Below are 17489 nucleotides of genomic sequence, written 5' to 3'. Positions count from 1 at the left end.
GATCATTAAAGGGGACCTATTATGGCATTTAATGTATATTTTAAACAGGCCTTGATTGTCTTAAAAACAATCAAAAGCTTGTTTTTTCTACATAAAACAGAAATTCAGCCTGTGGGCCATGTCTCTAGTTTTACCGCTTCTAACCTCATTTTCTGTGAAGGATTCTGATGGGAGGGGAGGATATGATAATGAGGCTCTGCACTGATTGGCTGCTTGAATGACGTGTAGCAGGGGAGGGAACAAAGCCTCGCTCCGGGCAGAAGAGCCGGCTGCGTACACAAAGTACGTAAACAGGGCTGTTCTGCTGAAATTCACTAACAGAAAACACAAAATAGCGCTGCTAAAACAAGGCAGTAAGCTGAAAAATACCAGTGTGTTTATAAACGAGAATCTCAGCAAGAAAAACGCCACCATCGCCTGGAAAGCTCGTCAACTGAAGAAGGCTGGAAAAATACAAAATACCTGGACGGCAAACTGCAGAGTCTACATCAAACAAAATGGGCCAGAAAATACCAGACCGGTGCTGATCAGGGAGGTAGAGGAGTTGGAGAAACTTACCGGCTAAATATGTCAAAGCCCATCATGAAACCTCTACAAAAAGAATGGATTACCTACTCACAAAAAACAAAGATGAATAAACTTAAAGGCAGGATTGCCAATTATGAAAAAAGGAACCTATCTTTAAAACAACACCTTGGATCAGAAGACTCGAATGAAGAAATTGACTCGGTTCTCCACTTCTACTACAGCAGAGCACTAAATTGTGGATATTATACAAGGGAGCAGTTCAATAAGGACATTGTGATGGATCAGAGGCTGTCAATCATTCATTTCAACAGCAGGAGTTTATATGCAAATTTTGATCACATATTGGAATACTTGGAAGGATTTTCTACATCCTTTGATATCATTGCGGTGTCAGAAACCTGGATTAATGAAGAAAAGGGAATGGACTTCATCTTAAATGGGTATGAATTTGTGTGTAAAAATAGAAAAAAAAAAGACTGGTGGAGGAGTTTCTCTTTTTATTAAAGAGAGCATTAATTTTGTCATATTGGAAAATGTGTCAAAAGCTATTGACAATGTAATGGAATGCATAACTGTAGAATTATCTATGTGTAAAGGGAGAAATACTGTAATATCCTGTCTGTATAGAGCCCCGGATTCAAAGTTAGAATTATTCAGTGATAGTGTGACAGAACTACTCTCTCTGACAAAGCATAAAAATGTTTTCATATGTGGAGACTTTAATATCGATATCCTCAACCCAAACAACAACGCTGGGACAGATGACTTTCTAAATAGTATGTATGCGGCAGGTATGCATCCCTTAATTACAATGGCCAGCAGAATTACCAAACATAGTGCCACACTAATTGACAATATATTTACAAATGTCTTAGAAGCAGATCCAGTGAGTGGACTATTGATATGCGATATCTCTGATCATCTACCAGTCTTTGCAATGTGTGAGTGGAATCATATTGTAAAGAGCGAGACGAAAAAAAGAAAGTTAGTTAGGATAAGAAATGAAAAGAATATGAACGCATTGGAGAGTTAGCTGTTGACACAGACATGGAGACATGTGCTCTCTGAAACAGAAACAAACAAAGCGTATGATGAATTCCTGAAGACTCTCACAGGACTGTACCATAAACATTGCCCTGCAAGGGAGATAACAGACAAAACAAAAAAGAAAGCCACACCGTGGCTTACGAAATCACTTGTAAATGCATGTAGGAAAAAAAACCTTTTATATAAACAATTTCTCAGAGACAGAACAGAAATAGCTGAATCCAAATATAAAAAAAATAGAAATAAGATAAATAGTGCACTAAGAAAGCAAAAAAAGGATTACTATGAAAAACTACTATCAGATAACAAGAATCATAACAAGAAACTCTGGAGTATAGTGAATTCAATATCAGGTCGGAAACCAAAGGTCACACTCCCAGACCACCTTATTATAGATAATGAGACGGTGTCTGACGGGAAGCTGATTGTGGATCAATTCAATAAATTCTTTGTAAATGTTGGCCCACAGCTGGCCAAGGACATCCCTGAATCACCATTGCGCTGGGACCATTTTGACTCTGATAAGAATACTATCACTAAAAATTCATGTCTGTTACTTGAACCAGTCACTGAAGCAGAAGTTGTAAATGCCCTCACACAGTGCAAATCTAAATCTTCAGTAGATGTAGACGAAATTGACATGAGACTGTTGAAGGCGGTACAAAAAGGAATTATAACACCACTCACGCACATATGTAACTTATCCTTCAAAACCGGTGTATTTCCAGACAAAATGAAAATAGCAAAGGTATTACCATTGTATAAAAGTGGTGATATAAATATGACTACAAACTATCGCCCGGTCTCCTTATTGCCGCAGTGTTCAAAGATTTTAGAAAAACTCTATAATAGCAGATTGGAAAAGTTCATGACTGAACACAACATCCTGTGTGATAGCCAATACGGGTTCAGAAAGCAACATTCGACAGCACTTGCCCTCACAGAGTCCTTAGAACTGATTAAAGATGCGCTTGGCCACAAATTATATATAGTAGGCATCTTTATTGACCTCAAAAAAGCTTTTGACACTATAAATCACGATATTTTGATTGAAAAATTATATGATTACGGTATCAGAGATACAGCTTTAAGATGGATCAAAAGCTATCTATCTGGTAGAGTCCAATATGTCCAGATGGGAACAAATACGTCTACATGCCTGGATGTCGTCTGTGGGGTCCCACAGGGGTCAGTCTTAGGCCCTAAGCTATTTACTCTATATATCAATGACATAATCAAAACATCTGATGTATTCAAACTTATTTTATTTGCTGATGATACAAATATTTTCTGCTCAGGAAACGACTTGAATATACTGGAAAAAGCGATTAACAGAGAAATGACAAAACTAAATACATGGTTTAATATAAACAAATTATCACTAAATCTGGCAAAGACCAAATTCATGTTATTTGGGAGAAATAATGTAAAGAAAAGCATAAACTTGCAAGTTAATGGAAACAATATAGAAAGAGTGAGGGAACATAAGGTTCTGGGTATATTAGTGGATGACCTCTTGACATGGCGACCACATGTAAAAATAATTCAAAATAAGATGGCAAGGAGTGTGTCTATTCTGTGGAAATTGCAGAAATCTCTCAATTTAAACTCGCTTAAGACCATATATTCGGCACTAATAGTCCCACATATGAGGTACTGTGTAGAAAATTGGGGTTTCACTTACAAGGGCATTACAGAACCAATATTTAAATTGCAAAAAAAAGCGCTTCGCATCATTCATTCTGTCCCAGCCAGGGCACATACGAACGAACTGTTCATAAAGACGAAATATCTAAAACTGAGAGAGATACTTCATTTTCAGATGCTACAAACAATTTACAAAGCAACACAGGCGGCATTACCAGTAAATGTTCAGAAATTGTTCACTCTTAGTCAAGGTCCTCACAGCATGCGCAGCTTGCTGCAGTTTAAACAGAAAAAGATAAGGACAACGATGGGAAGCCATAGTTTGTCAGTAGCTGGTGTGAAAATGTGGAATAGCCTAAACAATGAATTAAAGTTAGCAAGAAATTTAACTGTTTTCAAACATGAGTTAAAGAAGCTGTTATGGAAGGAATATCAAAACTAGGTACAGGAATGGCAATGTCTGGCTATGTGTACAAAACAATGGCAATGTGGGAAATTCAGCACTGGAACACCTGGCATGGAAACAAAACATGGAAACAAAACTATAAAATGTGTGTGTGTGACATTACAGGAACGGTGATCAGGATGAGTGGACTGGACACGTGTACAAACATACATGCTATCTGGACTGTGAAGGATGAAATTAGACAAATTGCTATGTGGTAAACTATGTATCTTACTGAATTCTGTTGTTGATGTGATCATGAATCTTACATAGAACGGGGCGGGACTTTGATAAGCGTCAGCTTCTCCCGTACCCTTTTCGTCATGTGCTGAGTATGCAATGTATAATGTTCTGGAGATGAAATGTGTCTATATAAACATGCCGAAATAAACGAAAAATAAAAAAAAATTAAAAAAAAGCGTGTCCCATGCGAGCGAGGTTCAGCGACAAAATCAATTCCATAGCTTTTTTTTTTTTTGTATTGGACTGTCCTAACTGGCCGCGAGTTTAACGGTTTCAGTGTGGACAGAGAGAGTTCAACGGTTTCAGTGTGGACAGAGAGCGTCCGATGTCACACAGCTCGACGCGATAGTCGGACGCTCGCATGCATTTATGACACGGTACCCTACGCCGTAGGCTCTGCGTTGGTGTAACGCGGAACCATAAATCAGCCTTTAGTTCCCTGACTGGGTCACCTCGTCTTCACACTAACAGTTCTTTACTCCGATTCCTCATCATTTCATTTTTTATGATACAATACAAATGAATCATGTTAACTGTAAAGAAATCACAACACTGAATGTTTACAAATGGCAACTTTATTGTTAAAAAAAATAATGTAAAATTTGTACACATTATATACACCACTTATATACACCATACACTGTTTATATACACCAAGTTGTATATAAATAACATGTAGCCTATGCACTATTTATAAAAAAAAGAAAATCACTGGGTTTGTATATATTTATGTATGTGTATGCATATGTATGCGTATATATATGTATATATATTAAATATAGTAATAATGCACATATATATACCTTTGGTTTCTACCTTCATGGTATCAATCATTAATATGTGTGCAGACAAGGTTAAAAAAAAAACAAAAAAAAAACAAAAAAAAAACAAAAAAACATGTATGCACTATTGCTGGCTCAAGGAAGGACCGTGCATCTTCTGAAGGTGTCGTTGAACAGCTTCAGCTGCTTGGAAGATCTGAAACCATAAACAGAAGAAAAATGTATTACGGTACTAATAGAGCTCCGGTGTTACCTAACGGGTAACACCGGAGCTCCGGTGAGTGGCTCCGTTAGGTAACACTGGAGCCACCGGAGCCACTCACCGGTCCAGTCCGGTGAGTGGCTCCGAGCTCCGGCTCTAAGCTAAATACTTAGCCCATGCAAAGATCATACTTGTAAACAAATATAAATAACATTAAAAAATAACGTCACTTACCGCCGACTCTTGTGCAGTTGCCGGGTCCGTACTGTTGGAACTGATCCTTTATGAGGGTAAGTGTCGATGCAAAACGTAATTTTTACTGTCCCCTGTGGTTGAAACAGCCACCGCTTCTGAACAATGGCGGACGCTCAAGCCGGCGGAGTTAGTTGTGGGCATGGTTTCAGCAGCAGAGGCCGACCTATGGAAATCTGCTCCCGTCGTTACGTAAGGACGGGAGCAGAATCTGAACGGCTCGTGAAAGTCACATGACACTGGACGGATCATCCGGGCGGCTGTACAGACACTGCAGAATTTGGTTGCTTCCCTCCTTCTCTGTGTTGGCAGGCTGAGGGGAGACCACTGTATATATGTTAAAGCAAGAAAAAAAATGTTTTTCATAATAGGTCCCCTTGGTATAGTCAGTAATTTTGGAGAGCTAACAAGATTTGAAAGTGGCACCTCCTCTAAGCCCCACCCCCTCCTCCCCCTCCCGTCAGCGCTCCGCTCAGCGATCCTTTATTTTTTTTATAATTTTATCTTTTTATAAATATAAAAAAATATCACAGAATATCTGTACCGTTTCTGATTGGGGGGGCACTGCGCATCATTTTTAGACACAACAATGAACGCACACCGCAAAAGTTGTGTCTCGGCGGAGGGACCCGACGTCCCAGCAAAATTTAAAATTTAAAATGAAGGCATCTGATTGGTTCTTTCCCCCCTGCCAATCCTCTGGTCCTCTGACCAATCCGTTTCATTCGGTGCACAAAAAACAGATTGGTCAGAGTTTTTACAGGATTAAAGCTGTCAGAGAGGTCTGATTTTTTTCTTTCCTTTTTCTGAACACATTATTCACTGGCTACTCTCAGGATGGAAAGACCATTTCACCCAGTATAACAATAAATGTTTTTGAATACGATTACAGACTATACCTTTAAGCTCCAAGTCTGTATTAGTAATTACCGAGACCAGGAGGGATATTTTCTGTCTATCAGAAATGTGGCTACAGGAGGCAGAGTATGTTAATTATATATAATAATCATAATCCCTGAGGCAGAAGTGTAGCGACGATCTATAACTCCGGTCTTCAAATAAAATCTAAACCTAAATGCGACTATAATACATCGAAAGCCCCGCGCTAAGTGTAAAACTCCCGAGCTGGAAATCAGAAAAGTCCGTTTTGTTAGTGGTAGTGTACCGGCCCCCTGCTGGTGCTTATCTAGAGTTTCTGTCTGAATTTTCAGATTTCCTTTCTGGTTTATTGATCAGTACAGATAAAGTCATCATAGTGGTTGACTTTAATATTCATATGGATGTTGACAGCGATAATCTTAAATTAGCTTTTAATCCCTTCCAGAATCGATGAGCATCTCACAAAAAGTAAACAAACCAATGCACTGTTTTACCCTCGGTCTAGTCCTCGCCTACGGTGCAGAACCCGAACTCCCTCCTATCTGACCACTATTTGATAATATATATAATAATAATAATAATATTTAATAATGTTTGAATTTAACGTTGGCGCCGTTATAGTGCAAAATAGGAGGTAGGCCTATTGTTCATCCGATAAAGCTACTGCTAAATTTAGGGAGGCCATCGCTTCTCATCTTCCTACAGTGAAACATAATGAAGCAGTTGAGGCCAATGACCTAAGTAGACCAAAGTCTACCTCTGCTGATGTTAATTTCCTTGTTAGTAACACTGCAGATTTGTTGCATTCAGCTTTAGATACAGTTGCTCCTCCTGAGAAAAAAGGGTCTCTAACCATAGGAGCTTAAAGCCTGAATTAAGGTTCTGCGTTAAACCAACACAGAGCCTACGCCGTCGCCCTGACGCCGTCGTGAACCCTTCGGACTTCTCCGTCACTCCATTTCTCCACGGTGCAGTACCCCCCCAGAGTGCTAGTTGATACTTTGTTTAGTTTCCGTTTTTTTCCGGTCACAGTGAATCAAAGGACAACTGTGCAAAAAACAAAAACAACCCAAAAAAAAAAATCACACACACACGAAGAAAAGAGCGCTGAAAGTTCACTACTGCTTCACGAACCGGAACTGGAAATGCGTTGATACCAAGCAAAGAAATCACAGAAGAAATGCGTTGGGTCTGCGTTGCGTCAAAAAAGTTACTTCAAACAAAAGAGACTTCACTTCTATCAAAGAAAACATTTCCAATGAAAGAAAAACAGTTTTCAAATGCATTTTTTGAGTCTCAAATATTCTTTTGCATTCAAACACTTTTTTTATTGATTGAAAATTTTTTTTTGATTGAAGTGACATTTTTTTTTACTGAAAATATATTTTTTGATTGAAGCAATCTTTTTTTTGATTGAATAATTAAGACACAAATCTACCTCCATACTTCTCGACTTCTTCGACCACTTTTTAAGTCTTATCTTTCAGAATGAAAATAAACGACGCTACTCTGCGCCCATTCCCCTCCGCTCCGCCAGGGGGCAGCAGTCGCTAGAGCCAGCAGCGGCAGCAGCACGGCGCTCCTGAGGCCGCCGTCTGCGGCTGCGCAGAAGCGGCCCCAGCCAGAAAGATGGAGGCGGTGGTGTTCGTGCTGTCGCTGGTGGACTGCTGCGCGCTCATCTTCCTCTCCGTGTACTTTGTATCCTTCATGTGCGGGTGTGGAGCACCCGAAGAACAGACCCGGGTGGCGGGTTCGGTCCCCCGGTGCTCCGGGCCGGTCTACGGTCTACGGTCCGAGCCGGGGAGGCGTGGTCACGTGGTCTGGGCAGACTCTTACCTGTCCTGAACGGCGGTGTTTTCTTCCCTGATCGGGGTGTTTTCTTGGGATCGGACTAACCTTGCGGGTCCAAAGTCCGGGTGTGAGGAGAAGCAGAGCTGTGGTTGTTCCAGCCCCAGGTCCGGGCTGAATCAGACCTGGGGGAGCTGGTTCTGTCCTCACCGGTCCAGATTTACAGGTTACTGCGCTTTAATCACAGGATCTAACAGGAGGCTCAGCTACCAGGGTCATGGGATTTGATTTGATTTATTTTTGTACATTTTTTTTTTTGAAAAAAAAAAAACACTTCATGAGAAGTTTAAGAAAACAAAACAACAAAACAAATAATTTCATCCTTTAAAACTTGCTATCTTGATTTACATGTGCCAAAAAAGGAGTAGGAAGAAGTGTAAACTTATTTAGTCCTACCCCCATTCACTGATCATTTAACCTATATTTATAAATATTCACACACTGTACTCACACTGCTAAATAACAGTATTATTATTGTTATTATTATTATTATTATTATTATTATTATTATATACTGTAATTATACTCACACACATACTTATACATGCATATACATAGTTAAATATTTATATACAGGATTGTCTCAGGAAAATTAGAATATTGTGATTTTCTGTAGTGCAATTACAAAAACAAAAATGTCATACATTCTGGATTCATTATAAATCAACTGATATATTGCAAGCCTTTTACTATTTTAATATTGCTGATCATGGCTTACAGCTTAAGAAAACTCAAATATCCTATCTCAAAAAATTAGAATGTTCTGGGAATCTTAATCTTAAAATGTAAGCCATAATCAGCAATATTAAAATAATAAAAGGCTTGCAATATTTCAGTTGATTTGTAATGAATCCACAATGACTTTTTGTGTTTTTTTTTTTTATTGCATTACTGAAAATAAAGAACTTTATCACAATATTCTAATTTTCTAAGACAGTCCTGTATATTTGTACACACATGCTCATATAAATATTTATATAAATATACTTATTTACACGATACTGTATCTGCTCTTTATCTACTTACACACATAATCACACCACACATATATTTATCTATACCCATACATACCTACATATATGTGTGTGTGTGTGTATGTATATATATATATATATATATATATATATACACACACACACCTACCTATCTATACACATGCATACATACACATATAATTTAGGTTCATGTGATTGAATATGGTATAAAAATAAAGGAAACACTTGGTATTCCTGCAGAAATGAGAAATTAAGTACCGGTATACAAATCAGAGTAGTGCAAGGCAAGTTTATTTGTGTAGCACAATTCAACACAAGGTAATTCAAAGTACTTAACATCAACATTAAAAGCAGCAAGACATAATTAAATAGTAAATAGTAATCTGTCGATTCGTACGGTGAATCAAACCAATTTGACAATTCTACGTCACATTGCCTGCATTCAGGGCTTATCCATTACTTCGCACAGTTTTCAAAAAGTATTTAATTTAAGAGTAGGTAAGTAGTAAGAGTAGTAAGCGTAGGTGAGGATGGAACTAAATCTCCCACTTCTAGAGTTCATATCTGGGTTCATGTAGTGGCCATAACTTTTGAATGGTTTGATATAAAGAGTCGTGGGTGGTGTCATTGGATTTAGTTTTGAGTCCTTGATTGTTGGAAATTTGCATGTGCGAGGGCCCGTTCATCGCTGCTTGCAGCTTTAATTTCTAATTTCAGCAGAATTTTTTATCTAGCGAGTTTATAAACCAGGGTAAGGTCTAGATGAGGCTGATGTTCAGGTGAAACATCTGCCGACCTCCCACGTGACCCCGGTACTGGTAACGGTACTGGTAACGGTACTGGTAACGGTTGATGACTGATAGTGTAATGACTGTACCAGGATCCCTGCGTGCACGTGTGACTCCTTGACAGCAGGTTCAGATCATCACCCTCTCTGATCTGGAATGTGACTACATCAACGCCAGGGCCTGCTGCTCCAAACTCAACAAAGTAGGTGTTTTCTTCTTCTCTTTCTGCAGCTCCAGCTGATCTCCAGACCTCTCCTGTCAGTGTGTGAAGGTGTTGTGGTCCAGGAGGGACATCTGGAACTGCAACCCTTCACAAACCACAGAGATGCACAGACTAATCTACCAAGTTGATCTTCTGGGTCAATGTTGGTCCTTCATGTGACCATCAGTGTCGCATGATAAGTCGACTAAAACTCTAATCCGGACACAGAACACTGGACACGGTTACATGATGTTTTTTAATTCAGAATTAATTATTCCCAATTAAATAATTCAGAATTAAACTATTTTCCTTCGAGTTGGGAAGGTTCTGATTGGATAGGGGGGCGGACGTCTTTACGTATTTACGTCTACCGGAAGAAGCGTAGGTGGCGTCTCTATCTGCAAAACCTCCTTCATTTAACTTAGCCGGTACAACTTTGAACAGGTCACCATTTGGATGTTTCCTGTTTCCATCTGTTCTTTTAATGATTTCTATTTATTAAATAAATGGTCTCTGCTCTTGACCAGCGTTTACTGCTGCTGCATCTTGAAACTTTGTTTGGAAAACCAGCCCAGCGTGGAATATAAGCGTCATGGAGACAGACGGGCGAGAGAACGAGCAGAAAGAAAGACCAGAATTAATTTAAAGAGGAATGAGTGTAAACATGATCGTGGAATTATTCTATTCAGATTTAAAATCAGAATAAACTAGCCACTTACTTCAGAATTAAGTTTAATTCAGAATGGCCATTTTCATTCAGAATTAGGTGTTTACGTGGTTATTTTTACTCATTTTAAATCAGATTTAATTTTAATTCTGAATTACAGAGGAATTAAACTTCCCGTGTAAACACACTCATAGAGGGGTGTGCAGACAATCTAAAAATATCTGTCTAAATTGAAGCTTGAGAGCTTGTTAATGTCACCGTGGTCATGGTGACTGTCTAACAGGAGACTTGTGTGTGTTTTCTTCTCTCCAGTGGGTGATTCCAGAGATGGTGGCTCAGTCTCTCTCCTCCATGCTGATGCTGGTCTCCATGCACTGGTTCATCTTCCTCCTCAACTTCCCTGTAGCAGCCTGGAACGTCTACAGGTACGTTCTGGTGGTGACTGGAACCGGTACTTTGCAGAACCTGTTAGGAACTAGGGGTGTAACGATACACTAATCTCACGATACGGTACGATACACCATATTGAGATAACGATACGATATTATAGCAGTATTTTTTAACAACCTTGAATGAGGAACATATGACTGGAAAAAATGGTCTTTTATTTGAAAGACACAACATACAAAACAATGCTGTGCGTTTGCCCTATTGTTACAGTTTGTAATGCTTTATAACTGTTTAAGTTTGTAATGCTTTATAACTGTTTAAGTTTTAAAGAGAAAGCCAGGCCAACCATTTTCCACAAACTGAACTAAAAGTAAATGTCAGGTTTGCATTATGATCTTCAGTTTCATACAAATACAAATATTTACCCACAAACTGAATAGTTTCTCTCATGTATGATTTGACTTTTTTCTTTTCCAGAAATTTAACAACTAAAATTAAATAAATACATAAAAGTAAATAAATACATACAATTTTACATCATAAAAAGATTGATTCATGCTCACCTTATAAGTGTAAGAGGAGATTTATTTTTGGTGTGAAGGTTATTTTGGTAATTCAGGATTCATTATTTTATAAATATATTCTTTATATTCTGATGTAAATCAGGGACTATAATGACACTAGTCAGTTTATCTGTAGTGATTAGTCTGTTTTAGATTGGGCGGAGTGATACGCCACAGTACGGCACTAGGTGCTGTGTTGATGTTCTAAAATCCTACACTGTTGAGGGACATTAAAGTACACTGGAACTCAGCAGAAGTTGTCCCCGTGTTTATTCTACTCACCACCCCAAAAAGGTTTAATTTAATAAGGTAAGGCTTAACTCTACACCAGCCTTACATAAGTAAAAGTTCAGAGCTCTAAACCCTGCAATGCCACTTTTGCACTAGTATCGGTTGAGCCCGGCTCCGCTCGGCGCGGTACGGCACGGTTCCACCCGTGTGTTTTCGCACTGCCAGGGGAGAAGCGGGCAGGTTTGGGTGAAGCTGCTGTGACGTACTCGATTGCGCAACCGCTTTGTTCATGTCGGCGCTGATGAGAAATCAGCTGGAGCCGGGAGCGGCTGAGAGTAAAACAGCCCGTCTACATCCCTTTTTAAATTTTTTCTCCTCAGCCACCAGGTTTATGAACATCTGCACCTCAGAGTTGGATCACCAAACAGACGTTTTGCGCTTTATAATAAAATCGCTGCGAGCCGCGAGTCGCCTCGCTCTGACTCCCGCTTCCTGATTCAAACGTCTGACGGCCCCGCCCCCCGACCAATCAGAGGCGCGGAGGGTTGTGACGGCCCCGCCCCCCGACCAATCGGTGGCGAGGAGGGTGGTGACGTCAGAAATAGTCCCTTCTCAGCCCGCAAAGAACCTGGCTGAAATGGTTACAGAAAAAAGTATCGACTTGGAGCGGCTTTACCCGTCTCAGCCCTAGTGCGAAAGCGCAAAATGGGGCCAAAGCGGGTAGAACCGGGGAGAAGTGAGACTAATGCAAAAGCGCCACAAGAGTCCCGTGATCGGGACCAAAACGGTACTAGTTTCTTCTGAGCGGAGGAAGATTTTGGTCCGCGGGTCGAGGCGCGGTCGTCACTAATACACTGCGCGTTACTAGTCAACACAATAGATTAATATTAATAACACAATATTGCGATACAGTTTTGTATCGCAATATTTCGTGGCACGATATATTGTTCCACCCCTAACAGGGACTGTCTCCAGCACCCATGTTGAGTTGGTGTAAAAGCCCTGAGGACGAGCCAGAACCTGCTCTGAGGAACCACCACTGTCTCTCCCTGTTCCTGCAGGTACATGAAGGTTCCTCTGGGGAACATGGGCGTGTTTGACCCCACGGAGATCCACAACCGGGGGCTGCTCAAGTCCCACATGAAGGAGGCCATGATCAAGCTGGGATACCACCTGCTCTGCTTCTTCATCTACCTGTACAGGTGAGAGCGGGGCTCTGCTGCTTCATCTAGTGGAGCTTTTACACTAGCACCTACTCAGCCCCACGCGTCGCCCTCCTTTCTTTTCAACAACCAGATCAGAAGTAGGAGGTTGGAGAAGCTGCTGTGACGTATTTGATTGTGTATCTAAATGAAGAAGACAACAACACTAAAGATGTAGAACCTGGAGGAGATGATAGATGTGCTGCTGGGTCTGTGGCTTGTTTGATATAGGGTCGCCACCTTTCAGAAATAGAAATAAAGGACGCCCCGATTTCAGCAGCGCAGGAGCCAAAAAAAAGCCCCAAAACTTCTAAACTGCATAAAAATGTGTTTATTTTATATGAAAAAACAAAATGCTTTGATTTAAAGTTTAAAGTGCTTTAATAGCATTGAACTTGCATGACTGTAAAGACCAACTGAAATATCCTTCTATGCTATTATATTATATTATATTATATTATATTATTATTATGCTATATATGTACATCCACATCAGCCCAGATGTAGAATATAGCCTACAGGTGCCTACAAGAATATGGTGTAAAAGTTAATTTATTTCAATAATTCAACTAGAATATGGTGTAAAAGTTAATTTATTTCAATAATTTAACTAGAATATGGTGTAAAAGTTAATTTATTTCAATAATTCAACTAGAAAATGGTGTAAAAGTTAACCTATTTCAATAATTCAACTTAAAAGGTGAAACTAATATATTACCTACCTTATTACATGCAAAGCAAGATATGTTAAACCTGTATTTGTTATAAATTTGATGATGGAATTGTTTATTGATTTCATGAAATATTCTCTAATTTATTTTTTATTTGGGGTTTTCATAAACTGTGAGCAATAATCACCAAAATCCTAACAAATAAAGGCTTGAAATATCTCACTTTCAATGCAGTGGGGAAATAATATATTTGTTTCACCTTAAGTTAAATTTACTACGCATGACGTTTTGCAATATATTCAAATTCTCCGACCTTCACCTGTATATTATGACATCAATAAATAAGAGTTTAATATATGTCCGTATTGGTTCAATACGGAACGCAACTTTTAATTCCCAATTCCCAACCCGACCTGGAGGTGAAGCCCGAGTCCTCCCCGCTGTCTGGCACACATAAAGATCTGGCACAGACGCAGCAGGTCCTGTTGTCCCGCCACAAAGATTTTGCTGGCCTTAATGTTTCCTGTGTTTTATTTTGTTCATTATTGATACATTTAGTGTTGATGTGTGTGTGACAGACGTGTGTATGTGTTAATGAAAATACGGGACAAATCGCGTCCCGTATTAGTTCAGTACGGGACGCAACATTATTTTCTCATATAAAGGACAATTCCGTATTTTACGGGACGGGTGGCAACCCTAGTTCCATATTCAAGTTAAAAAATGAGAGAAGTTTCAAGTGGCGACGCTTTTTAATTTTTGTTAGTTTGTCTCAGTGCTGCTGAAAAGTCAGCTGGAGCCGTGAGCAGCTATGAAGAGACAGAGCTCCTGGTAGATCTGGTCGTTCCTTATCTCCGTCTAGATCCCTTTTTAATTCTCTCCTCAGCACCAGGTTTATGAACATCTGACCCTCAGAGTTGGATCAACTGCTGGTTGAATAAAATGAACCAGAATCCGTCAGAGTCTCTTTCTCTGATTTCCTCCTCCTGACTCAGACGTCTGACTCCAACCCCCCGACCAATCGGTGGTCTGTAGTGTGATGATGTCAGATACAGCCCACTCAGCAGCTTAGAACCTCGGCAGAATAGTTACAGAAAAGTATCTACTCGGCACGTTAGACCCCTGGTGGAGAAGAACCAAACCGAGTCAAGTTGGGCTGAGTAGATACTAGTGGAAAAGCGCCTAAAGAGAACCAGGTGATGCAGGAAGTGTCCTGCACCGGTGCAGCAGCTCTAACATGTCCCTTCTCTGTTTCCCAGCATGATCCTGGCTCTAATCAATGACTGAGGTGATCAGCTGCCGGGCCGCAGGTCCACCCCCCTCCGGTCCAACACCAGCCCCTGCTGTCCCAGTCCAGTCTTCCTTCTGGAGAACCCTCATCACTGTGTTGCCATGACAACGGACTCATTCTACCTGTTCCAACCCTGTTTCAACCCTGCTACTGATTCAACACACCGTCACCATAGTTACCCCACCCACATCAGAGCCGCAGCCGGACCCCCATCAGAACCGGACCCTCATCAGAACCGGACCCTCATCAGAACCGGACCCCCATCAGAACCGGACCCCCATCAGAACCGGACCCTCATCAGAACCGGACCCTCATCAGAACCGGACCCTCATCAGAACCGGACCCTCATCAGAACCGGACCCTCATCAGAACCGGACCCTCATCAGAACCGGACCCTCATCAGAACCGGACCGGCTCCTCGTGTCCGTGTTGCAGCAGCAGCAGCTTCCGCTCTCGTGTTGAACTTTCTGAGACAACACCTTCCATGTTCGTGGCGTTGAAGTGAAAACAGAGATTCTGACAGCAGCACCGAGGTCACATGACCAGGCTGTTGCCATGGAGACCATCACCACTCCCACTTGAGTGTCCAGTTTTTGTTTTTTCATAATAAAAGTGACAGATTGGAGTGCGTTTGCCTCAGTGTGATCTCTGAACCAGAACCTGCCACATTTGTGCATCACACATCATTTGTACGTTGATTGAGTGAAAGTTATTTTGATTTATGGAAGTAAATTCATGCACAGGTGGCGCCTTTATTGCAGTGTGTGTGCAGTCGATCACACTGATTACATCAGGCAAAAAATTTCAGCAAAACTGCATTTTGATGTTTGCATGGTCAGCTGCACCGTACGGGTTTTACTGCTATTTCAACATTTAATCATCACCAGAAAAATAACTTCTTTGACCATTTTCACCTGTTTCAAGTAAACTTTCACTTGAAATAAGTAGAAAAATCTGCCAGTGGGACAAGATTTATCTTCTCATTACAAGCAAAAAAAAATCTTGTTCCACTGGCAGATTTTTCTACTTATTTCAAGTGAAAATTTACTTGAAACAGGTGAAAATTGTTGTTTTTTCCAGTGATGAGTCTTGTTTTAAGTGTAATGAGATTTTTTTACTAAAATGAGACATTTTAACTAGAAATAAGACAAATATTCTTAAGATTTAGAGTTTTTGCAGTGATCCATGTTACTTATCCTGTGAAGGACAGAGTCATATTGATAAGTTCAGAAAAGTGTTTTTTATTGTTGTGTTTTGATGTATTAGATGTAAGCCCAGTGGATATTTAAAGCTTACAGAAGGCTGCATTTAACTGCTGCTATGTCATTCCTGCAGTATTTCTGCAGGTGTTTTGGTCACTGCTATTATTTCTAATATATTATATTATTTGTAATCAGCACAAATTATCTGTCCCCATATGATCAAATCCACCATCCCCCCTGATTGTTTTTTACAACTCGAGTACTGACTGTAGGGGAGCAGGTAGAGCGTGGCTCCAATCAACAGAGTTCCTAGAGCACCGTCTCCTCCTGGTCCTGCCGTCACCAGGCTCCTCTAACAGCAGGTTCCATCGTTCCCATCCTCCCTTTAACTGTACGCTATGACCATGTGGTTGATTGTGAGATTGTTGCAGCTCCACTCGTGTGTAACTTATCTGGTGATGTGGGGACTTTCATGTCCTTCACGTGGTCGTGAACTTGTTGCTTCCACCTCTTCCTGTGGCCAGTGGGGTTGGGATTCAATTCAATTCAATTTTATTCATATAGCGTCTAATACAACAGAAGTTGTCTCTAGGATCTTTCCAGAGACCAGAACATAAACCCCGAGGAATTATTACATAAACAATGGCAGGTAAAACTGATTTACTGATGGTGGATTACTGGTAGGCATTATATACTATATACTTATACAGGACTATCTCAGAAAATTAGAATATTGTGATGAAGTTCTTTATTTTCTGTAATGCAATTAAAAAAACAAAAATGTCATACATTCTGGATTCATTACAAATCAACTGAAATATTGCAAGCCTTTTATTATTTTAATATTGCTGATTATGGCTTACAGTTTAAGATTAAGATTCCCAGAATATTCTAATTTTTTTAGATAAGATTTGAGTTTTCTTAAGCTGTAAACCATGATCAGCAATATTAAAATAATAAAAGGCTTGCAATATTTCAGTTGATTTGTAATGAATCCAGAATGTAAGATATTTTTGTTTTTTTAATTGCATTACAGAAAATCACAATATTCTAATGTTCTGAGACAGTCCTGTATATAGATATAAATATACATATACAGTATATACATATACTTATATATATACTTACTGTATATATATATAATATATAATATATATATATATATAATATATATATTATATATATATATATATATATATATATATATATATATATATATATATATATAATATATAATATATATATATATAATATATATATATATATATATATATATATATATATATATATATAATATATAATATATATATATATAATATATTATATATATATATATATAATATATTATATATATATATATATATATCAGTATATAATTTTTTTTACCCAGTTGAAATATATGTATTTTCCCAGT

General features: G+C 39.3%; 1 protein-coding gene across 1 annotated transcript; it reads left to right on the top strand.

Moving 5' to 3' along the window:
* Nucleotides 1-7592: 7592 nt before the first annotated feature.
* On the top strand, nt 7593-15498 carry LOC133424453 (protein cornichon homolog 4). The gene is made up of 5 exons (XM_061715084.1): nt 7593-7723; nt 9790-9858; nt 10838-10950; nt 12771-12911; nt 14842-15498. The coding sequence occupies exons 1-5, from the start codon at nt 7655-7657 to the stop codon at nt 14867-14869; spliced, it is 420 nt and encodes a 139-aa protein (XP_061571068.1). The 5' UTR covers nt 7593-7654; the 3' UTR covers nt 14870-15498.
* Nucleotides 15499-17489: the final 1991 nt, after the last annotated feature.

This window comes from Cololabis saira, chromosome 3 (assembly GCF_033807715.1).
Source record: "Cololabis saira isolate AMF1-May2022 chromosome 3, fColSai1.1, whole genome shotgun sequence".
NCBI classification, from domain to species: domain Eukaryota; kingdom Metazoa; phylum Chordata; class Actinopteri; order Beloniformes; family Belonidae; genus Cololabis; species Cololabis saira.
The sequence above is the reverse complement of the archived record's forward strand: the minus strand, read 5'-3'. Positions and strand labels throughout refer to the sequence as shown.